The following is a 25,311-nucleotide window of genomic DNA, read 5'->3' on the forward strand; positions in this document are numbered from 1 at the left end:
ATTTGCTAGCTCCCTAGGGTTGGGACTTTATCACCTCATTTCTGGAATATTGAAATAGGCTTCTAGTTAATCTCCCTTACCTCAGTTCTCTCCCCACTCCAGTCCATCCTTCATTCAAATGTCAAATTGATCTCCCTAAAGCACATGTCTGATGGTGTCAGTCCCTCCTACCCTCACCCACCTCATTCAATAGATTCCAGTGGCTCCCTATTTCTCCAAGAATCAAATGTCAAATCCTCTGTTTGGCATTCAAGTCTCTCATAACCTTTCTTCCTTCTGCTTTTTCAGGATTCTTGTGCCTTGCTCCCCTGAACAAACTGTGTGATTCAGTGACCCCTGACTTCTTGCTTTTCTTTGCACAAGATATTCCACTGCCTAATTCCACATATTTTTACTGGCTATCCTCCAATTCTAGAATTCTCTCTCCTCATTTTCATTTCCTGCTCACCTTCTCACCTTCTAGAAGAAGGTTTTCCTGACTATGCCCCCACTATCCTTTAATTCTAGTGCCTTCCCTATGTTGATTATCTCCTATTTATTCTGTCTACACCTTCTTTATACATAATTGTTTTCATATTGTCTCCCCCATTAAACTGTAAGCTATTTGAGAGCAGGGTTGCTGTTAATGTGGTTTTATTTTTCCTTGCAATTATTTTGTATCCCTGGAATTCAGCACAGTTCCTGGCATAAAATAAATATTTAATACAATGGAAATATAAAAAGAGGGCATGACTTGCCAATGTTTATAGATAATTCAGGATAAGAAGGGCCACCTTTATTTTCTCCAAGAGGAGAAAAAATAATAACATTGTGATTGACGACCTAGATCCAATTTCAGCCTATCCTGTAAAAGGGTTATGAGGGCTAGGCTCAGAATTCTGTAATTTCAAACTCATGATTACCCATAAGCACCATCTCCAGAGGTCACCCAATGGCTTGACTTGAAAATTTGGTCATGCTTCAGGGCGCAGGCTATCTAATCTTGAGCTTCCATATGGGACTACTTCATTTTTAACTTTTAATCTCCAATGTCTAGTACTACACCTAGATATATCAGTAACACTAAGAATCTATTTATTGGCTTCTTTCCAGACTCACCTCAATCACTGCCTCCTATACAAAGCTTTTCCCTATGTCCCAGGGAAGTCCCTCCTGGTAATGCATTCTAATTTTAAAAAACATCTATTTTGTATAGAGATAGGTACTGCATTTGTGATTTAATTGGTCCAGGAAGACTCAGGTAAGGGAAAACCCTCTACTAATGTAGTTTGGTGCCATCTCTAAATTTCTAGTCTTAGACAGATGTCCAGGGCACTAAGAGATTAAGTTATTAAGAGATTAATTATGCAGGATTGTATGATCCTGTATAATTAATGTCAGAGATATAACTGGAACACAGGTCTTCTTGGCTTTGAGTCCAGCTCTCTCTCCACTATGTGACACTGTCATATAGTCTGTATATCCTCTTTGATGCCCATTGATTCCTGCTGAGAGAATGTAAGCTCCTTGAGGGCAAGGCTGCCATTTTTGTTTTTTCATCTCTAGTGCCCATGCCCAGCACTGTACCTGGTATGCAGTAGGAGTTTAATTGGTTGACCAACCCTTGTCTACATCATAAGTAACAAAAGAGTGATACTGAATTCCTTACATTTGAAGAAAAGCTCATTTTGAAAAAAGCACTTTTATAACTATTTCCTCCTTTGATCCTCAGAACATCTGAGGTAGGTAGGCCAGGGAGACCTTATTGCCCCTAGAGCAAGTCAGTGCCAGAGCCAGGCATGAGCCCTGGTTCTCTTCCTTCCCATTGTTTCTGTTAGCACCATCGCTAAGACTGATGGGTGCTATGAACCCGGAAACCTGCTAGAAATCTGTTAACCTGAAAGAGTCAAATGCTAGCAGGTCTTTGTGGGAAAATATCACAGGCCAAAGAAAGATTCTTCTATGAGAAATTCCTGCTATATTTTGCTCACTTACTAACTAGCCAACACTCTGAAGCACTAACTTGGGTAGTACTATTAAGCTTTCCTCATTATGACTCATTTTTATTGCATGGCCTCATTATATGACGAAGCCTTTGCACAGAGGCCAGAGTGCTGTAGTCTCTGCCATCATTACTGTGGCAGAAATACTGCCCTTCAATCAGGGAAACTGCTCCATGGATATTAATTTACTTGCTCAGGGAATGATGACCCAGTAAATATTCTCTGGACTTTTTCAGTCTCCAAAGTTCAGCTGATCTTTCTTTGAACATCCCTTAGAGCCAGGGATGGCAGAGACCAATTGTTTGCACATCCCATCTCTAACACAAGCCCCACTTCCCACTCACCAAATTATTTTGTAGATAACTTGGATTTTGCTTCTCTGTGCATATAATGGTTCCTCCGAATAGGTTATAATTTTCATGAGGGCAAGGGATATTTTATTCTTGCCTTCATGTGTCGAAGGCCTGCTGTAGGTAACATAAAAGGTTTGTTGATTCTGGTTGTCTTATAAAAAGTATTCTCTTTAAGTTGGGCTTAACACACAGCAATATTTGTCCAAAATGTGAGGGTGTGGTCAACAGCAATGTTTAATATTTATTAAGAACTTGATAGGTTGAAAGCACTGTCCTTTCCTTCAGGGGAGATAATGTCTAGGTCAGGGGTGACACCAACACAAATAACTATAATACATGATAATACAAGATAAATGGATTAGAGAGTTATAAAAAATGCTATACGAGGTCAGAAGAGAAAGGTCATTACCAAGCAACATCATTACCAATGCTAAGGATTAGGGGTCAGAGAAGGATGTCCAGAGAAAATGGCTTTTGGATTAGGTTTAAAGGCAGGGTGGAAATTGAACAGGCAAAGAGAGGAAAGGAAGGTGTCCTAGGGTCAGGGAAAAGCCTAAAGAAAAGCAGATTGACTCCAATAGAGCATTGTCTTTGATAGATATAAGGAGTACAAGGACCTGGAGAAGAAGGAATCTAATGAATGTCTCTTGAACTTAACCATCCCTTGGAACCAATGAATAAAGCTAGGATTAATACTATGGCTTTGGTAGTCAGGCCTCACCATGGCCCATCTGACTCCATCTGGCACCTTGGTCTGAGTTACAGAAAAAGTGCTAGACTGAAATGAGGAATTTGGGGATCTAGACAGACCCACAAATACTGCACACTGCCTTTATGTCCTTGAGCGAACTGCTTCAGGTCCCAATTTCTTTCTTTTTAAACTCTTACTTTCTTTTTTTTACTTTACTTAGAATTGATCCCAGGTATTGATTCCAAGGCAGAAGAGTGGTAAAGGCTAGGCAATGAGGGTTAAGTGACTTGCCCAGGGTCATGTAGCTAGGAAGTGTCTGAGGTCATCTTTGAACCTATGTTCTCCTGACTCCAGGCTCGTCTCTCTACATTCATACAAAATGAAAGAGTTAGTTTAGATATTTTTAAATTGCAGATTCTATGAGATGATGATGAAATATTTGAAAGATACAGTTTGGGGAATGAAAGCTACTGTATAATTACATCTATTAGAATGTTAGCTCCTTGAAGGCATGGGCTCTTGTTGCCTTTCTTTGCATCTTTAGTGCTTAATCTAGCACTTGAAACACATTAAGTGCTTAATCAATGCTTGCTGGTTGATTGGGATCATACTACTATTGGTGTTGGGCTCTATGTTCTTGGGAAGGCTTAAAAAAATTGTCTCTCTATATACCTGGGTGTTCTCTGTCTCTCCCTCCTCTAATCATCAATCAATCAACAAATATTAGGTAGGTAATAGAGATTTTATTATCTCTATTTCACAGCTGGGAGAACTGAGACTCAGAGAGCCTAGTTGATCTTCCCACAGTCACAGTGCTTCTGAGTGTCAGAAGTAAAGGCTGAAATCAGGCCTTTCTGACTCAAACCCATTCGGTGCAGAGGGCTGCAGCTTCTGGCTACTCCTCTAATGAGGTGTTATCAGCTGGGGGATGCCTGCAGCCCATTGATCAGTAGCCATGAAGATGAGGGTCGGTGGGGGGCGGGGAGGGTGGAGTGTCTTTAATTCTGGCACTGACCCCATCTCTCTCTTCCCTAGATTGCTGAATTCATTGGCTCCTGCATTTGGCTTCCCACTGGTGATTTGAGCTGAAGAAATAGGCCCAGAGGCCTAGTGATAGGAACATCTTTTTTCTATGAATTGAAAAATAAAGTGACAGTAAGAAGCCAGCAGATCCCAGTTCACAATGAAGCGAATATCAATGTCGGTGGACGTATTGACCTTGAAGTTTTAAAAGGCAGAACAAGAATTCTCGGGGCGCATTATTACATATATTCTGAATGTCTTCACTGTATAAAGCAGAAAATCAATCCATTATGGACATGAGCCTCTCTAGTGTATAAGTTTTTCTTTAAAACAAACATTCTAAAATGCAGGTGAAACATTGTGCTGGAAGAAAATCTACGGCTATTCTCAGCTGTGTGAAAGAGCATGATATTCTCCATGGCTATCGGATAACTGGCTGGACTTACAGGGAGTTATAGGGAAGAGTGGCAAGTGACAAACCCTAAAGAACGGCTCCCAATTTTAAATTTTCCTCTAAGGAATACAATAAATGTGAGCCATAGCATCTCTGAGTCACTAGGAAGCATTTGGGAGCCACTCTCCAGGGTCCAGCAGAAAACAATACTGGCTCTCACATCAAGAGGATCCAGCTTCAAATCCTGCCTCTGATACTTACAATCTGTATGACTTTAGGCACATCATTTAACCTTCCTGGATCTCATTTTCTTCATTCATAAATGAGGGGTTTGGACTGTTTGGCCTCTGAGAACTCATATAGATCTAGAGCTGTGATCCTCCAGATTCATTCTCTGCATATCTTTAATTTTCTATCCTATGGACATATCTTGTTTTTCATGTTTATCACATCTGCAGAACATTCCATGGCAGAAAGAAATATGTTAATTACTTGCACAACTTGTACAGGTCAGCTAGATGTCCAGGGAGCAAAAGTAAGTTCTTCTAGGGAACCCAGTGCAGTCGCACCATGGAGTTAGAGATGAGGTGAGTAGGTTATAGAAAACAAAGAACAATAAAGTTAGATAGAACCTTGGAGGGCATTGAGGCTGGCCCCCATTTTTTATAAATGAGGAAATTGCAGACGAAGGGAAGCAAACCCAAGGTCACATCAAGGGGGAGGTAAAGAAAGATGTGTATGTATGGGACCATAGATCGGTTCAAGTCATAAAGGGCCCTACAGGTTATCTAGTTCATAGAATCATGGAGACAAGGACCTCAAATGTCATCTAATTTAGTGCCTTGATTTAATAGATGAGGAAATTGAGTCTTCTCAAAGTGAAGTGGGAAGGCTAAGGTCATGCTCAAGAAAGAGAGAAAGTAAGAATTATGTGCATAGGATCATAGTTTTAGAGCTGGAATGGATTTTAGGGATTATCTAATTGAACCCCATCATTTTTTCAGATGAGATAATTAAAGCCTAAAGTGATGAAAGGGAAGTTGGAAGTGTAGTAGGTAAGAGCACTGGGCCTAGAGTCAGGAACACTCATCTTCCTGAGTTCAAACCTGGCCTCAGGTACTTACTAGCTGTGTGACCCTGGGCAAGTCATATAACCCTATTTGCCTCAGCTTCCTCATCTGTAAAATGATCTGGAGAAGGAAATAGCCAACTACTCTAGTACCTTTGCCAAAAAACCCCAAATGGGGTCATGAAAAATCAGGCATGATTGAAAACAACTCAACAACAACAGAGATGAGAAAACAGAAGCCACTCTTCAAACTTAAATCTTTTGACTTCATTTCATAATCCTTTCTGTTATACCATGTGGCTGCAAACTCACAGTCCATTGAATATTTCAAAATAACCTAGAAGAATTCAAATGGAGGCCATCATGACACTATCCAGGCATATGAAATGATTATCTTTCTGGTATGCTGAAGCACAGTCATGAAAGAAGATAGTTATTAGATGGCTTCTAATGTTCCTTTTCCCTTAAAACTCTTCTTGAAAAAGATTCCACTGCTAGGTATATACCTCCAAAGGAGACCAATAACAAAGAGGAAGGCCCCATATATATCAAAATATTTATACCAGTACTTTTTTAATGGCAAAGAACCAGAAAAAAATAGATGTCCTTTGACTGGACAACAGCCAAACAAATTATGGTGAATGAATGTAATGTAATATTGCATTCTGTAATAGCACACATATGCTCTAAGAAATAATAAATATGATGAATGTCAACAAGCATGAAAAGACTTATATGAATTGATACAAAATAAGAAGGTAGAACTAGAAAAGCAATATACATAAAGACCATGACAATGTAAATATAAAGAACAAGAACAAAACAATCAAAGCTAAGTGTTATAGGAATATAATGACCAAACTTAACCCCCAAGAGACAACTAGGTGATAAAGTAGATATAATGTCAGAACTGGAGTAAGGAAGACTCAACTTCATGAGTTCAAATTTAGCCTTAGATGCTTCCTAGCTAGGTGTCCCTGGGCAAGCCAATTAATCCTGTTTGCCTTAATTCCCTTAAATGAATGAGCTGAAGAAGGAAATAGGAAACCATTCCAGTATTTTTGCCAAGAAAACCCCAAATTGGATCATGAAGAGTCAGACATGACTGAAAAATGACTAAATAACAACATCCCAAAGAAGAAGAAATAATGAGCAAATACTTTTATTTGCTAATGCTTCACAGTTGAGGTTGGGATTATGGTATATTGGTACATAGGTTGGAGAAGAAGGGGTGGTGGACATCTTGGGAAATATAGGTGATACAAAAAACCCCCAAAATATTTTAAAAAGAAAAGAAAATCAAGGGCAGCTAGGGGGCTCAGTAAATAGCCATGCTTGGAGATGGGTTTGTGGTCTCAGATACTTCCTAGCTGTATGACCCTGAAAATGTCACAACCAGAATTGCCCAACCCTTACAACTCTTTTGCTTTGGAATGAATATGTAGTATCATTCTCAGACAGAAGGCAAGGGTTTATTTAAAAAAAAAACAAAGAAAAGAAAATGCATAAAAATGAATGTCAGGGCAGGATAAATTTTGTACAAAGAATGTTAGCTGATTTTAGGCAGCCATAGCTTAAGTCAATGATAAAAGTGACTAAGTAGATTTAATTTTAAAAGTGATAGTTCTTATCTACGAATTGAATTTTACTTATAAAATACTGTTAGGCAAAGATCAATCAGAGTGCCATATAGAATGATGATAGAATTAAGCAGTGATAATACTTTAAATACTTGAGCCTCATAATACCTCTATAGAGTAGAGGACAAGTAATATCATGCCCAGTTTACAGATGGAGAAACTGAGGCTCAGAGGATTGAAATGAATTGTCCAATGTCATATAGCTAGTTAGCAATAGACATTACACTCAAACAGCCTTTAGACTTTAGACTTTAGACTCAAGGTTCTTTCCACAATATCCCAGGTCTTCATTTAATTTACATACAGTAGATGACATCATGAGATCCCTTCTGATTGTTTGTTTTTCTTCAACTTTGAATGCATTTTGTTCTATGGATTCCTCTGCCTTTTTTTTTTTAAATGCTTGGGGAAATCTGAAACAGAGTACTAAAGTAAAACAGATTTGATGCCCAACTGGCACATAGGGGCCACCATTTGGTGATGCAATCAGAGCTTTCCAGTGGGATCGTGAATTTAAAAGGAGAGAATTTGATTTCTTCAACATAGAAATCTCACTGCCCTTCACTCTTCTTCCTTAGTCCTCAGATTCCATCTAAAGAAGCTTGGGAGACTTCAAAGAACTCTCATGTTTGTGAGTTTATCGTGGGTGTATATCTTAAACCAATATTATGATTTTAAGCATGACCAAGGTAGCTGCTGCAATCTTCTAAAATGATTTCTGGCACAAGGCAAGATATACCTGGCGGAGCCACAGCCTGGGAAAACAGAGAGTTGAGCAGCATCCAGACTTATATACATTCCAAGAATCATTTTTTTTCTTTCCTCTTCCTTCCTAACAATTCTTATTAATCATTTCAGAAATGTGTAGTCTTCTGACATTTTTACTATTATAGACTTGACGCAAAGAAGGTTTTTGATGTCCTGGAATGCCTTTTTTATGTAGAATGAAGCCTTTTTTTTTACCACACACTGCTAACAGTAGGGGTAACCTCTCCATAAGCAGAACAGAGTTTAATTTTTTGAAAAATCCACTGAAGAGTAGTCAATTGGTGATAAATTCTTGTTAAGAAATCGGGGCTCAGTATTCCAAACACTGGGCTAAGATATAGCTAGGAGGTTCAGGAAGCACAGCTCCCAGACATCTAAAGTCTTCTAAATTATCATTTAGTTTTTATATGAGTAGGGCTATGCACTACCATATTTATTAGCTCCTATTCCATCAACCGTAATGTGAATGAGATAGTGGGGGGAGGATAAACGGGGAGTGAAACCAAAACCTAGAAAAGTATAGGTAGCTATGAGCTCACAGTGCCAGTTTGAGAAGTATGAGGCACCAGCAGGACTGCAGGTCTGCTTTGCCACTTAACTATGATACCAAGTGACTTCTTTCTATGACTGGTCTGTGCTCTCAGATCACCAACCATTCCAAATCTCTTCCACTCTCCCATGTGCTTTGTATTAAGGATCCCAAAGTATTTAAATCCTGTAAGGTCAGTCTAAGAATGGAGGAGAAATGAAAGCACATTTGCCCAACTACCTTAGTATGGCACATAATCTGGCTTTCTAGAGGAACTGTATTTTTCTTTGTGCCTTTCTTTTCCTTTTGACTGACATTTAATTCAGGAAACATTTATTAAGGTCTTGCTAAGTTCCAAACACTACAGAAGGTACTAAGGATACAGACAGAAACAAAAAAGACTCTCTGAGAATCCAAAGAAGTAGCCTGGCCTTGGATATACCTTTATAAAATGGGCATAACAATACTTGCCTGCTCAAGTCCAGTCACTTAGGCTACGTACAAGATGGAAGAAGGTTAAGTTCCCTAACTCTAGCCCCAATCTTCTAGCTCTAGCTCACTAGCTCTCACCTTCTACACTACCATCTCATCTGTGACCCCTCTCTAGTTCCACCCCCAGGGTGTCTCAACCCATCTCCCCTACAGTTCTTTAAAAGATAGAAAAGCTAGACTACCTTCACCCAAAGATAAAAGGTGAGTTTAGTTTTTCATCTCTGAAGCTTTTTGTGTCCTCCTTTCTGATCCTGGAGGAGGCATGAAGCTGTCTTTGGTCACCAAACATAAGGATCAGAATCTCCTGAAAAGGGATGCTTACAAATAAACAGTCACTGACAATGACAAGCTTTATCCTCCTCTCATCTCCCCCCCAGTCTAGAGGTGAAAACAGGGTAGCACCTCAACAGTCAGTCTGGGACTTGGGGTAGCAAGAAGCCAGGAATAATGAAGACTAATTTTAGTGCCTGTTTGTTTTGCTTTTTCAGCATGTGAAGAACAGCAGCAGGGATATTGGCTCCTAGATTGTTAAAGGGGTAGGCACCTGGGAGAAAGGTAGTGAGGCCTATTAAAAGAGTCAGTTCATTGGAGAGAGAAGGAAACTTAGCAGCCTTCCTTTTCTGCTTCCCTCCCAACGCCAAACCAGACACCAGTGGGAACCTGGGAACTACCAGACTACCATAACTGAGAAACAAGAGACAATGAGAAGAGGCTTGTTCCACTCTATCTCAGCTTTTTTGCTCATTTTATCTAGCCACAGCCTACTCCATAAGGGATCCCTTAATACACTCCCTTTGGACTCCATCAAATTATCTTGACTTTCTAAGGCAGAGACTTGATTTTCTTAACCTAGGGACCTCTGGCAGGGTCTGCAGTTGGATTTCAGAGGGTCCATGTATTTTTTTTTAATTATATTTTATTTGATCATTTCCAAGCATTATTCATTAAAGACATAGATCATTTTCTTTTCCTCCCCCCACCCCCCTTGGTCCATGTATTTTTACAAAATATTTTGATCCTTCTCCTATAGCATGTCCAATGTGGAGATATATTTTGCATGATCACATGTGTATAACCTAGATCAAGTTGCTTATGGTATCTAGAATGGGCAAAGGGAGGGAGAGAATTCAGAATTCAAAATTTTGGACACCTAAAGTGAAAAACTGTTGTTATAAATTGGGAAAAATAAAATAATATATGAAATTTTTTAAAAAAGAAAAACATTTTTAATTTCAAAATTTTTCTGACTATAATATTTCAATAGAATTGGTTTTCTTTATGATGCTATGTATTTTACTCATTTAAAAAACATTATTCTGAGATTGGATCCACAGGCTTCATCAAAATGAAAAAGGGGCAAGGGACATAAAGGAGGCTAAGAACCCCTGTTCTAGCAAGTTACTGCTTAGCTATGGCTTATAATGTTAATGGTTTCCTTCCCTGCTTTGAAAACATCCTCCGACCTCAATATGCACCTATGGGCTTTGCAAACAGCAGTTCAATGTTCAGTGTTATGCGGCTCCCTGACTTGAACATTGCCTATGCAGAAGGGATCGGCAGACATATCACCTTAGTTACATGGGCCTGGGTGCTTCCAGTTCTCTTTCTCATCCTCTGCTCTCCTCCTTTGCAAGCGCTGCTGCTGCCACCATCAGGCCAAGCCATAAACTGAAGGCTTCATCCAGTTTAATATTCCGAAATACTTAGCTTGCTCCCTGTGTGGCATGAATGACTAGCCAGCACCCCTCCCCTCCACTCCTCCCCCTTTGCCTCCATCCAGACTGTGGTTTCAGCAGCTTAGATGCAGAGACACCCCTTGCAAGGAGATGGTTCTGATGAAATGGAATTGACTGTGAAAGGGAAAACCAGAGTCTGGAGCCATTAAACAGGACTGGATGAAGCCCTGGCCCTGGGGGGATGGGAGATGGGTATCGAGGATGGGGAGAGCAAGCCCATACCATTAATAACTGACCTAAAGACTATTTTTATGTCTTGTCCCTGAGTTGTTATGGCATCCGTGAAATAGGGTAGGGAAGGGTGAGGGTTATTCCATCTTCAACTGCCTTCTACTAGATACCTAGGGATAAGGTTTAGGCTTTAGTTCTACAAATCCCATGTAATAAGTCAACCTGGCTGGAATTCACTCTGAAACTGTCATAGCTCCCAGCATTGCCAAAGGTGACAGGTGGACTGTCACACAGTGCCAGAGACAGTCACCAGTGACACATATACAGGTGACAGGTACAGATGGAAATTTTAGGGTAGCAGAGGAAAAAGGAGAGAAATAGGTTCTTGCTAAAACTGACAATGGATAGTATGGTGATGGTGGCACTGGAAGGACCTGTGGTCTGTGCCAGAAACCTTATTTTTAGCTGCATATCTATACCCTCATGGCTCCACTCAGTGCCTTGGAAAATTGAAATGCTTCTAATTGCTTTCTGTGTGTGTGTGTGTGTGTGTGTGTGTGTGTGAGTGAGATAGAGAGAGAGAGAGAGAGAGAGAGAGAGAGAGAGAGAGAGAGAGAGAGAGAGATGTTTTAGGACTACTCTCTTTGTTCTTCCTTCCTTTTATTGGAAAAGGAAATATCCCATTCTTGCACTTTAGCTGTCTGGACAGACAACATTGGCAAACCCACAAGCCAATCCTTCCTGAGTGGCCAGAGCCCAAACCTCCCTATACCATTTTCCCTGCTGTGCCAAAGACTGAGTCGGTGCTGGAGAGAATAAAAATTGGCTCAGAATCTTAAAGCAAAACAGAAAGAAAGCACAGATGAATTCCAAGGATAGAGAGACAGCTTTGCCTCTCAGTGCCTTGAAAACCCTGCTTCCTTAACCTTCAAGAGAATGCACTAAAACATTTTATACTATATACTTACCAAACTTACTTTGTGCAACTAGTCTAGAGAGTCCTTCAACTTTATTTACTCCTAAGGATGGATAAAATCATCATTTTAAGCAAGCATTTGCCTAGCACCTATTTGTGAACAAGACTATGGTAAACAAAGAATGTTATAACTTTTCAAAGACCCTAGGGTTCTGATCTTCTCTAAGCTCTTCTCCTGAGGAACTTATATTAAAGGCAGGCTTGTTGAAAGCATCATACATGCACAGGATATATAGATGGGAACAGGACAACAAAACTAGATTCAGCCACAAACTGATCTGGGAAATTTCACTCTCCCATATTCTTTTAAAAGCAACAATGAAGGGGCAGCTGGGTAGCTCAATGGATTGAGAATCAAATCCAGAGGTAGGAGGTCCTGGGTTCAAATGTGACCTCAGATACTTCCTAGCTGTGTGACCCTGGGTAAGTCACCTAACCCCCCCCATTGCTTAGCCCTTACCACTCTTCTGCCTTTGAACCAATACTCAGTACTGATTCCAAGATGGAAGGTAACAGGCTTAAAAAAAAAAAGCAACAATGACAGTTACCAAATTTCACCAACCCAGCTGGTCTTGCCTATGAGCACACAGAAAAAGCAAAATGGCAACTGGAACCAATGCAAAAATTTAACTATGACGATGTTCCATACATTCACAAGGGAGATCGCTGATGCCAGAGACAAACCTGACCTCTCCAAAAGCTTCTCAGCACTTGTTGGGCTACATGGCCTTCTATTCCCTAATAGCCTGGATTATGGGGCTATTAATTCAGCTTCCTCTGAGACAGAAATAGAAATGTGTACTAACCTTTCTTGCCGCTGTTTTTTCCTGTTGGCTCCCTATTTTAGGCAGCTCTGCCCTCTGACCACCTACCCCAGGTAGCACAAGAAATCTACCAGACATTACTGCTTCCTACATAACATAAGAATTCCTCTTATCATCCCTGACTTCTGATCTTTATTCTTCCACACATAAACCTTCCTTCTGCTCTCTCCATGGCCTCCCCACCATGGTTCAGTGATGACCTTGATAAAGGGTTATTTTCATAGACTTAAACACTTTGAGTACTCATTCAGGATTTTTCACACTCCAGTAAGTAAATTAGGAACTCATTAGCTTATCTACACAATGGACCCTCTTGGAGGAGATGGAGAAAGATCCAGGCAGACAAGTCCTTCTCAGAGACATGACACTACAAAGGAAAGTCAAGTAAAGACTGGAAATGGTGAAAATTATAGTTGTCTGTGCTGCTGATCCACATATCCTTTATCATTAACGACCTGGAACCTTGGAATTGAAGGTCCTAAGCTTAAGTGAAAATCTGTACTCACTGATAAACCATTGGTTAGTTTCTCCCAACCAAATCTCTCTCCCCCAGCCCATGTCACATCACAAAGAAACCGATGCTATGTCCACCATGGCCAAAGACAAACAGGTCCTCAGTTCCACCTAGAAGTCATCATGTGAGAGAATCTCTCAATTCATGACAGGCAAGCTTCACTGAATCTCTAAACAATTCCATAATACTGAAGATCATAGACTAGTCAAAGCACAACAATTCAACAACTGAAACAATTTCCAAAGAAGTGCTATAGAATCAGTTGAAAGGAAACAAGATAAATCCACAGTGCCACTGGCTCAGTGGTCTGCTCTTAACTTTGTAGCAAATTACGTTGTCTATGTGAGGACTAAAGCACAGTATGTAGAAACAAGTTGGTGAATTTGACTTGTGTGCACCACTGCCTGGATTAATTCAGGCTCAATAACACAATTTAAAGTTAGGGGCCTAACTTGTCTGGTAAAGTGTCTCAAATTCATTTGACTTTGCCTATGTAAACACAGCCTCTGAGGATAGAAGATATACCTTTTCTCCCTCTACTCAGACCTTGAGACAGAAGTGATTGTATCATTTTGTTTCGGTTTCTGTGTGCATATTTGTTAGTTGTAGCAAAATGTGTGTAGAAGTGGGAGTGGAGTTGATACCTCCCAGAAAAGAATCTCCTCATTTGCTGGAAACTTCTTATAGAAAGAACTTGATGAATTTCCTTAGAAGGTCAAACCCCTGGAATATTTCTCCCATTACTAGATTAGGGCATCCTCTTTAGACTTTATTCCCAAAAATATTCTAGGCCTGTCTCCCAACTCATGCCTTCAATCAATGCTGCTGCAGAATAACTATGGGAAGCAAGAGATACTTCCATTGATGAGTAATAGTTCACGCCCTTCCATGTTACCAAACATGCTTGCTGATGGCTGACATTTCTTTAATCTTCAAAGTCACATTAGATGGCTATGTCCTTACTAAAATATTGCATGCCCTAGAAAGACTTTTGTTTCTAAGCAGCTTATGCTAAATTGTAGCTAGATATAAAGATAACACTTATCCAATATTGACATTTACTGACTTGTAGATGAATACAGCCAGAATACTCATTTATGTCCTGGTGAAGGGGAGATAAAAAAGAAAAGGGCAAAAAAAAGGAACCATGTACTCCCTGTCTCTTCTTGTGTATTAGAAAGAGTGAGTTAATACAAGAAAATACATCTGCAACAATGAGACTGCCCAGGAAAGGTCCTTGGTCTTCTAATCCTTGCTTTACTGTGACACCTCAGGTTCCAAGGGCATGATGACAGACTGAGGCTCTGCTATCCTTGGCTTTAAGACACTTTGAAAGAAAAAGGAGAAACCATTCCTTGTAAGAAAGAGAAACAAGTATTCAAATCATACAGTAGGAAGGCAGTGATCCCACAATAATATCTATTTCCATACCATTGGCAAATCCCACTTGGCCATTTCAGTGAGGTTCAAGGGAAGTATCTTATAACAGGAGTACTATAACTCCATGGTGACTTCATGCTTTGACCTCACTCTCATAAAGGAAGTGTTTACAAGAATGCACTGAGATATATACTGGTGTCATCATTGACAGCCCTGGGAATGGCAACTACTTTTCACAAGGTAAAGTACTCTCCGTAAGAGTTACCAACATAGGCTGCTCCATGAACCCTATCGCTTATGAGTATGAGCTCATGTGTTTGTCCAAGCCAGCCTTTATGAAATGTTCCCATTAAAATCAGGGGCCACTCTGTTGATGAGAATTTGAATTAAGCTTACTGGGCTTCTCCAATGCTGTTAAACCTACTTCCCCTTCAAAGCCTGGAATGCATGTAACATGTCTTCATTTTCTGATTGACCTCAGGGTTACCAATGCTTTCTTTTACTTAAGCTTTCTGTGTCTTCATTTCTATATTATTACACCTCATTATCTGCCACTAACAATTGGAAAATGACTGGAGTCCCTGTCTCTTGTTCTTTATATCTGCATCTTACTCTGGCCCACTCGATTCCCTTCTCATTCATCAGACTTAGGACAATTGCTTTTTCTGGTTCATTTTTCCCAAGACAGTTTATCTTTTTATCTCCATGGAAGAAAACTGCTCTATAAGTCCAAAATACCATTATTATTGTTGTTATTATTTTGCTATTGAAATCCTTTGACTTATCTCAAGATTATTCATGTGCTTTTTTTGGGCCTGCGATACAATACTGCCTAAGTCACCCCCACCAGGCTGAACAAAAAAGAATAAATTGTATCTTCAGGCCTAATCTCCTGCTTCACCCTATCTCCTGCTGGCCCTCTCGCCCCCAGAACACAGGCACACACCATGCATAACAGTTGTTTGGTACCATGCCTAGCTAGCTACAGAGAATCAATGAATAAGATCCTCCCTTTCTTGCCCAGGAGGGGGCTAGCTGGGCATCCTCCAAGCAAATGTGGAGGAGTTATTCCCATCCCACATCCCCCTCTCCCTCCAGGGTTTCTCCTCTTCAGCCAGTACTGGGCCTTTCTAATGGAGGAGAATCACTGCAGGCAACTGGCACTCCACACCCACACATAGAGAGAAGAGAGCTGGCAAGGCTACTCTCCTACCCACCGCACCCAGCCATGCCCCCAGGTCCCCTTGCTAGGCACATTTCTTTTGAAGTTCATATGCCCATGGCAAACTATATGGTGACCTTAAACTCCTTCTATAAAGAAGATGACTCTCCCTTTCCTAGAAAAGCATTCACACTGCAGGGAGGAACAAATCATAATCAGGGGCAAAAATACAAAAAATTATGATACTTGTTTCATCTTTTCCAAATAACATTTCTGAATAAATAGCCAGTGTTTCCAAAGTTTTTGTCCCCTCCCAAATCCTTTCTCCAAAGCTCTTCCATCAAAAGCTTCACAACTTACTTTATTGTTCTTCCTTTTCTTGATGCCTCTGGCATTCACAGTAAACTTTTGGAAACATCCAAATGGAGTTCTCCCTATGCAACTTGTTCCCCCATACCCTTTATAATTACTGAATAAGGGCATCTCAAAGTTAAAAGAAAGTAGAAAGAGCACTGAATATGGGGTTAAAGGACCTCAGTTGAAATCTCGGCACTCTCACTAACTACATGAAGTTGAGTGGCCTTTCTGTAAAATGAAGCAGAGTTGGACTAGATGTCCTTTAAGGTACTGTCCAGAGCTAAATCCTGTGATCTCCTCTGGGCCTCAATTCCCTAATCTGTAAAATGAGGAAATCTCATAACCTTATTATCAAAAGTCATTTAGTTCAACTGCATACCTATAACTCCCCTTTTTTCTAGTTCCTGTCCAGGTCACAGCTAGCCCCACTCTATCCTCCTGACCAACTCTCCTACTTTAAGGTTATTTTCTTTGTTCCCTTTAAAACTGACTCCACAACTAAGTTTACACCTGAGACCATGATCACTTAACAGTTTCTTTTAGAAATTACCTACCAAGCCTGTACAGATAGCTAGAACCTAAGACATTCTTCAACTTCTTAGACTCTAAAATAGGTAGAGATGGTACCTCAGAAAAGCCATTCAGAAGTGAAGTACAGATTTTTACTTTTCAAATGAAAACAAGATACAAGCTCAATAAATCCAACTAAAGGATCAATGATGGCAAAGGAGCCACGAAGTCTTTGCAAAAACAAAATAGATTACAATATTTTCTGCCATTCAATTCAGTAAACATTTATTAAGCACCTAAAGTATGCCAGGTACTATGCTAGACTCTGGGGATACAAATAAGGAAGACAGTCCCTGCCTTTAAGGAGCTTACAATCTAAAGAGGGGGGATATACAAAATGAGGCTGGAAAAGGGTGAGGGCAGAATTGCTACAGAGAATACCAAAACCCAAGTGATTGGGGTGGTGTTTGGGGTTGGAGAAGAGAGGGTAAAGGACAACCTTCTTCTACAATATCTTAAGTAAATCATGCCAAGTTCTCAGCCTTATACAGCAATCTCACTCCCTGAACATTCTCAGAAGTTGAGATATAATGTAAGGCAAGGAACTTTTGGTCCTGCGGTAATATTCTCTCCCAAGACTGTTATGGAATGGGTGGGGAGGTAGGATAGGATTATAAGGAGGACTAGGAGAAAAATTTGTAGAAGGAATGAACTGATAAAGGGGGTAAAGAGCAAGTTCTAAGTTTAGTGATGACAAGAGAATCAATTCTTTTTTTTTTCACCCAGGGGCAGAACATGCCTCCTCTCTGCAGGAAGCAAATTGTGCTGTGACATTATCGGGCTCTCTACAAAGCACTGTGGCCCTGACAGCTGAGGGAAGAGGCAGCCCCAGCAAGAAAGAAACCCACAAACACAGACACACATTGGCAGCTCTCCATATCCTTGTTGGGAGCTAGTCCCAGGGCTGTTGGCAGCAACCAAAAGGGAAGGAATGCCATTTTATTCTTTCCACCACCACCTTAGGAAAAATAAATAAACCATGGATTCCAAGCTACCTTAAAACTTTCGGGGCATATTGCCACAGTAAATCATCACCTTTAATTATGCTTTGATTTCTCATCTCTAAAGGGTCATTGGAGAAGAAGTGGCTTAGACAATGGAGAGTTTAAGAGTGGAGGCATGATTGAAACCTGCCTTTGAAGAGCCAATCTGTTAATGAAGCTACTTGAGATTTAGAAAACTCTTTGAGAGAAATGTGTGGTTACAGCCATATTCCACCACATGGAGACCAGGAATGAAATCACAGAGCAGGAAATGGAAGGGCTTTGAACCCTCAGGGCACTGTGGTCACACACAGGTATTCTCTGTGAGTTGCTACAGGGTAGCACACAGATCAGTCTACCTGTGTGCCAGGCATTGCTAGGAAAAGAGCCCCATAAATAAGCATTTGGGGAATGATGTACCTACCATTCTTCAATCTCAGTGTACTTCTCTTGAATGACATGTCTAGGGGAATGCCACAGAAGAAAAGAACCCAGTTTTTTGAGTAGGTGATTGAGAATGAGAAGGACAATCCTGGTTGGTTGTCTCAGGGAAGCTGATTAAAGTCACACAGAACTAATCCTACTGATCCATTTTGGAACCTGGAGATAGCTACTTAATAAAAGGAGACTATGTGTGATGATGCTATAGAGTTATGGAACATAGTCTATGAAAAGGAAAAAAAAATAGATAGAATCCAGTGGTGGTTAAGGGAGATGCAGGATAGCGTAGTGAGATTCATTTTGCCAAAAAAGTATCCATGGTATGAAAAAAAAATCTATACATCAAGATAAATAGATGTTCCTTTAAATAGTCAGGATATGATCAACAAACTCCTTATTCTAGTACATGGATACCATGAATCCCAAGAGGCTTCTGGGATAACCAATTGGAGCACTAGCTTGAAGTAGCTGCCTCATTATAGTTCTAGCTCTTGGAACTACAATGTCCAGTTAAGAGGAATCTGAGGGAACTCTGATTGTCTGGCTCCTATCTGGTCTGGTTGCTCTCATTCAGCACTGGGTTCTAGATTTTCTTGGCGAAGGACCTGCTGGGGAGTCTTTCCAAAGCCCAGAGTACTCAGAAATAAACAAGGAGCTATGAATTACATAATGCCATGATTCCTTCCTGCTTCACTCCCAGCTAAGGAGAGATGAAACAGCAGCTGAGTGCATTTAACCTTCTGAGGTAAACATTCTAAAGATCCATATGAGGCAGCAGCCGTGGAGCTCTGTGACAAGAAATGAATAAGCAAAGTAGCAGTCACACATTCTCCAGTGATTCAGGCAGGAGGGCAAGCAGGGAGGCACATGCAGAACTGGCATCTCATGCCACTCTGAAGCTACAATTCAGGCTTCTAATGCCACAAAAGATTGATTAGAAAGAAGCATTTACCCCACATAGAATAACTGGAAGAAAGTACTGGCTTGCTCTCAAAGCTTTTGCTAGGCAACTTTCAGAGTAAATCAGTAAAGAGGCCAGATTGTGTATATATGTATATATACCCACATTTACACCCTCACTCACTCACTCGCTCATTCACTCAAGAAAGAAATCATCTTCAAAAATGGTAATACCACTGAAGCAGCCTCTGTGTCATTGTTCAGAGATAGTTCTTAGTCATTCACCCTGAAAACTCTGGAAGAAGCCAATTTATCTTCCTGCTGCTACAGGAGCCTTTGTGATGAGGAGAGGACCATATGAATGTGTGGATGCGTGTATGGACACATGCACTATATGGGCAAACTGCTACATGGTCACATACATAGAGGGATCCCTCATTAGAACTTATTAAACAGAAAAGTGGAGTGTGTGCTAAGGCAGGAAATATCGCACTGACTATGAATAACAACAGAGAGGGAACAGGAGGTAAGCTTGGTTTTGCTTACATTTGGTTTCTCCTTGCCAGGGGAAGGAAAGGAGGCATGCTGCTCTGCTTTCGGAGCCCAAGTCATGCATGGCAGGGCTCTGCTTTCTCAAAACTTTTACCCTTCATTTAATCAACAGATGGACTTGCTCTGTTGTATATTTTCCCCCGAATGCGATTCCTGTCCCTCTAAGATTTGAGCTGGCACAGGAGCTGGCCTTGCGGTGCCACAGATGGCAATGACGGCTTTGGCATTCCACAGCTCTTGGAAAGGACTGTTTGATCTATTCTGTTCAAACTCGATTCTACAGGTGACTTCTGATGCCCCCTGAGAAGGCGGCTACAGTGGATGGCGTTTGCCAAGCTCGGGGCCCCCATTCTTGTCAGCCCCCCAAAGTTCTCTCCAGACACTCAGCGAGAGCCTCTCAGCTCTGGCTAGGCTGGGCAGCAGAGAAAGAATGCTCGCTCCTGGAGGCTCAGTTTGCATTTAAGACAGGGAAAAAAAAACAAAAACCTGGCCCTCAAGCTTGGAACCCAGCACCACCCTGAAATCACCATTAAATCCAAGGGAAACTCTTTTATACAAATCTTTCCTTAACCATTACAAACGACCTACCGCTCCTGCTCGTGCAGGAATCGCAGCGCCTTCCAGCTCCTATACAACCACCCGGAGCACTCTCCCAGTCTCACACACACACTACCAAAACAGCTCCAGGGCCAGCTGAAATATCCATCCACACAAAGCCTCCCGGCTGCTATCTTTGGCCAGGAGTTGTCGGGAAGTTCAGAGGGGAAACATACACATACCCAGCTCCATTAATATCTCGGGAACCTAAAGAACTAGTGATTTCATTTGCATGGGAGAAGGGTGGGCTTTTGTGTTTTGGGGTCATTTCTTTCCTTTTTTCTCCCCTTGGGCATTAAGAGAGAGAAGAACGGCCCCCTTCCATCTCCCTTCTCCCTCCCTCACTTTCAAAGGGGAAGAAACAGTAGCGTGTTGTTGCATTTTAAAGGGAAAAGAAGCAGTGCCCTGTTTGAATCTCTGCCTGCCTGGCAGTGAGCGGCGCATCCATCAGTTTGAGTGGCCAATGCCTGCCCACATCCCTGCCCACCGCCTCGGTGACAACCCCGCCGCCGCTGACTTTCTTTGCAACTCAAGTAATGCATCTGTCCTACCTTGGCTGAAAAGGAAGAAGCAGATGAAGAGCAGATCAAGCTGGAAAGGTTTCATTCCTTAGAGCGAACCGAGATGAAAGCAAGAGGAGGAACTTGGGTTTGCAGTTAGTTTCTCTTCTTCACGGGCTCTCTCTCCTCCTCTGCCTCTGCTGCGTGTCCTCTCCCGAGCTTCGAGATCATCTGTCCCCCTGTCCGTTGGTCTCAGTCTCTGCCTCTGTATCCTTGCAGCCAACTGAAGTCGAGTCGCCTTTTTTCAGCCGCCTCTGGAAACCTGGATCCTCAGTAACGTACACACTCCTTGCAGATCCATTCTCAGCCTCTCAGCATCCCAATCATACAGCTTCCTCCAGCAGGGCTCCTCCCACAGCAGTGAGTGAGGGAGAGAGAGGGTGTGAGTGACTGAGTGACAGCAGCTCCTTTCACTGAGGCTGGAGGGGTAGGGGAAGGAGGTGGGAGAGAAACAGGTCATAATTAAAGAGGAAATACTAGTTTAGGAGAGGAAGGGGGCTAAACATCCTGGCGGTGAAGGAAACATTTTTTTCTTTTTTCTTTTTTTCCCCCAAGGAGGAAAAGATTTTGCTCCTGCAATGGGCACCAAAAAAAAAAAAAAAATCTCAGGCTGGGGATGGATCTCTGACTTTCTGTAAATATAATATAATTTTGTTTAATAGGAATGAAGTAGAGGACTATATACATATTTGCATTTTCTGCCTCTGAAAGAAAGAGGGAAAGCAGAGGACTAATATGGAATTATGACACAGTTGTATGCATTAAAGGAGAGTGAAAAAAAGGGATACAGAGAATCGATGGGGGGGGTGTCACATCTTTTAGTTAGGACTGAAAAAATGTGCAGCATTAGAGACTGAATAGCTTAAGAGATATGCACTTAAGACTCTCCTTTCTTGGAAAGATCACAGAGTTTGAACTGGAAAGTGCTTCAGAAGTCATCTAGTCGGGTCCCTCAGTTTTACAGATGAGGAAATCGAGACTCAGAGCAACAAAGTAACTTGCCATTGTCACCTGGCTTGTGACTTGTTGGGACTTTAATTGTTTTCAGCTAGAAAAGAAAATGAGAGAGGGAAAGGAAAAACACCCAGATTTGGTCCCCCCTCTTTGGTTTGTGCATTTCCTAGCAAGGGCCTGGGGGGGAGCAACCTGTCTTTTGATTTGGAGTTTCTCTCTGGAAGAGAGCTGGGTTCCAACCCTCCTTAGAGCATACTCTTTGTAAAGGTGTTCTGACTTTCTGGAGCCAAGGGCGGATCAAGGTCATAGCAAAGTTCTAGTCTTGTAAGAGCCCTCTAACCTTTGGCCATTTATCAAATATCTCTTCCTTTGTGGTACCAGATTAGGAAAATTCCTAAGTGGTGTTGGTTCAGAAACATTTCTGAATGTTTTTTCTTCTTTAGAGTATCATCCCAGGTAAGGTTTGGAAGTTTAAAAAGAAGTAGAACACAGAGTCATTCTTTGAAGACTCTTGTCTTTAGTTTGGCAAAATTGCACACATAAAGTAGTTCTCAAGAATCTCAATTGCAAAGCAATACATGCTGAAAAGCAGGGTAGGTCTGAAAAGTTCTATGGGGACCATGGGAGCATCTTAATTTGTCCCAATCCATTCCAAATTCAGACCATTAATCTCATCAGCCCCTGGAGCCTGGGGAGGGATTTTAAGGCTCTCCCCCAAAGCCCTACATTAGCATTACATTCTCGCACCAGGGTTATTCAAAAGACTGCATAAACTGTATTAACTAGAGGCATAAACTGTTTTGGGGAGCTCTGAGACAGGGCCACAAGGCACATCCCAAACTACTAGAGCCCAGGTAGGATAAATCATCCTGGTAGTCAAAGATAACTGTCTGCTGCTGTTCATCAAAGATTGTCAAGTTAGTAAAGGCTGTATGCCAGAGTCAATTCTTCTTTTTTCAACCTATTGGTTTGTTTGTTTAACTCAATTCAGAAGAGGGTGTTAGCATGTCAAAGGGGGATTTAAAACAAACATTAGCTTTGGTAACACAAAAGTTAAACATCAAGCAAATGGGAATGTTGAGGTTGTGCTGGGGCAAAAGTGCCTTCCATCACTTAAATAAACTAGGCCAAAAAAAAAACGAGAACCATCAATACAACCTTAAGGTATGATTTGATGAGTTGATAAATATAAGCTAAATGATGGGCATTAGCTGGGCATAGTATAATTTAATTTAGGTGATAAAATATGCCAGATAGGGCTCTTATGAATAATTTCAAAATATCAATATATGAAAAGAAATATAAAAAATCAAGGATTAATACCTCTACAGGTACATTTATAGGCACACATATGAATAAATTATACATAATGGTATTCTTTTATATTTACCACATCATCTCATTTAATTTTTGTGAAATCCTATCCCATAAGCTAAGAGGCAAACATATCATCATCATCATCCCCATTTTATAGAGGAGGAAATCAAATCTCACAGAGGACAAATAACTTGCTCAAAGGTATTCAACTACTGTGTCAAAACCTAAACTAGAACTCATGTCTTCAAATCCAGTGCTGTCTTTTTACTAACTTTCCACCCACCTGTGGCAAAAGCTGTCCATCCAGCCCATATTATGGGGGGGGGGGGCAATTGGACTATGGCCCTAATTCCAAGAAGGGGGGGGGAGAGGACTGAACCCTGGCCAATTAGTTTTTAATCTAATTACACCTGAATCACACCCTAACGAGGCAGAATAGTACAATGAAAAAAGAACTGAATTTGAACTTGGAGTCAAGAGACCTGAGTTTGAAATACCTCTCCTCCACTTAGAAATGTGCCTCATGTGACCTTGGGAACCCTTCTGAGCCTCAGTCTCCTCATCCCTAAAGTGTATGGTTACACTAGAGAACGTCTAAAGTTTCTTAAAACTTATAGCTCCAGACCTATGACCTATGGCCACATTACATTTGATTCATGACTTATCATTTAAAGATTGTATTTATAATTTTGTCATCTCTTGTAGAAAATCCTAACTGGCAGAGGGCCCAGAATTGCTATGGATGAAGAAGGATGGAAGGGGTTGGGGGGATGGAGAACGATAGACTCCTCAGTGAACCACACTCATGAAGAGGAGATGTAGCACGGATAATAAAAAAAATACAAATATCAATCCATAGACTCTCCCTCACTGACTCTGGCACTCGCCCATGTGTTTCTCCCTCAATCCCGTGGGAGTAGGGGCGGAGTGGGGGCGGGCAGCTCGAAAGAGGGGAAGAGTTCCGACCTGCTCTGCTTTTCCCCTCCTTGGCTTCCGGATGGGCTAGGATGTACCCCAGCCAGCTCCGTTCCCTCCAGTCTCCTCTCAGCCCTCTATGCCTCCGGACTCCGGCAGAAACCCAATAAACCGAGTGTTAAGTGATGAGCTGCCTGCCTCTAAAAGGGCCAGGAGGCATTTCAACCCTGAGTGCCGGAAAAACCACTGCAATTTTCGGCAGACAGCACCTGGGAAGGAGGGAGAGAGAGGTACCTTGAAGGGCTGCAAGGCGGCGCGGCTCCGGCGCCAGCCCCGACAGCGGCCGCGCCAAGCCCGGGCCCAAAGCAGGCGGGGTCTTCATTAGACTCACCTTCTGTGTGCTCCAGATTAAACCTCTTCGGCCCTTCCAGGTGGTCTGCGCTCATTTCCCTCCTTCTGACTGAACGGGAGAAGGAAGGAGAGGAGAGCAGTGAAGTAGAGTGTAGAAGCTGCTCCACCTGATGGAGGAGTGAGCGGGGACAGGCTCCGGCGCAGAGATAACTGGTCCCAGCCCTCTGGGCTGAGGACCAGGACTGGTGTGAAACCAGAAATCTTGGAATAAGCAGCACTGAGGGAGGGCCCCCTCAGATGCAACTGGGTTGGCGATTCATGCAGAGGATCATTGCTACGGAGTTGGAAGGGACCTTAGAGAGCATTTAATCTAAACCCCTGATTGGGGTTTGGAGACAAAAAACTGAGACGAGGAGATAGAAGCAAAAGAGGTAAAATGATTTGCCCTGTGGCAGAGATGGGATTCTCCCACAAATCCTCAGTCTTCACATTTATGCCCATTCCACTGCGCGGCACTTCCTCCTTTATTCAATGCTTCAACAAGCATTTCTTAATTACCCTGCGGTTATAGCAAGAAAGCCAGTTGGAGTCAGGAGAGATGAACTAGGGCTTGGGGGTGGGAGGGCTGTGTGGCCACTGGGAAATCACTTTAATGTCTCTGAGCTATTTTTCTCATTGGCACAAAGACAATGATAATTACTCGCATGTTTTAGGATTATAGCTCTAGAACTGAAACGGACCTTAGAGGTCATCTAGTCTAACCCTTTCACTTTATAGATTAGGAAATGGAGGCTCAGGGAAATGAAATGATTTGCCTAACATGCCTGGCACATAATAAATGTCCAAATATAGTAAATGCTTGTTGGCTTGACTAAGGTAGTAAGTAATAATCCACAGAATTCTGAAATAAGCTCCTTAGAAATATCAGTGTTATATATGTCATATATGTGAATGCCTATTATTAAATGCCTGCTAAGTGAAAACATGAGCCTGGAGTCAGGAAGGCTCATATTCCCAAATTCAAGTTCAGACTCAGCCACCAGCTCTGTGAATCCTGGACAAATCACTTAACCCTGTTGCCTCAGTTTCCTCATCTGTAAAAAGAGTTGA

At 41.6% G+C, this 25,311-nt stretch overlaps 1 protein-coding gene across 2 annotated transcripts in view; it reads right to left on the reverse strand.

Annotated features, from left to right (window-relative positions):
* KIRREL3 (kirre like nephrin family adhesion molecule 3) overlaps positions 1–24,643 on the reverse strand; it is a 779,983-nt gene extending 755,340 nt beyond the window's left edge. The window contains exons 1-2 of one of the 2 annotated variants that reach the window (XM_007495106.3): positions 24,242–24,643; positions 20,656–21,083 (exon numbers count right to left, since the gene is read on the reverse strand). In XM_007495106.3, the coding sequence (XP_007495168.1) occupies positions 20,656–20,710 (55 nt within the window). In that variant the 5' untranslated portion in view covers positions 20,711–21,083; positions 24,242–24,643. The remainder of the gene's footprint in view (positions 1–20,655; positions 21,084–24,241) is intronic. The other variant, XM_007495108.3, reaches the window with a different exon arrangement.
* Positions 24,644–25,311: the final 668 nt, after the last annotated feature.

The sequence above is a fragment of the Monodelphis domestica genome, chromosome 4, assembly GCF_027887165.1.
Source record: "Monodelphis domestica isolate mMonDom1 chromosome 4, mMonDom1.pri, whole genome shotgun sequence".
Classification (NCBI taxonomy): domain Eukaryota; kingdom Metazoa; phylum Chordata; class Mammalia; order Didelphimorphia; family Didelphidae; genus Monodelphis; species Monodelphis domestica.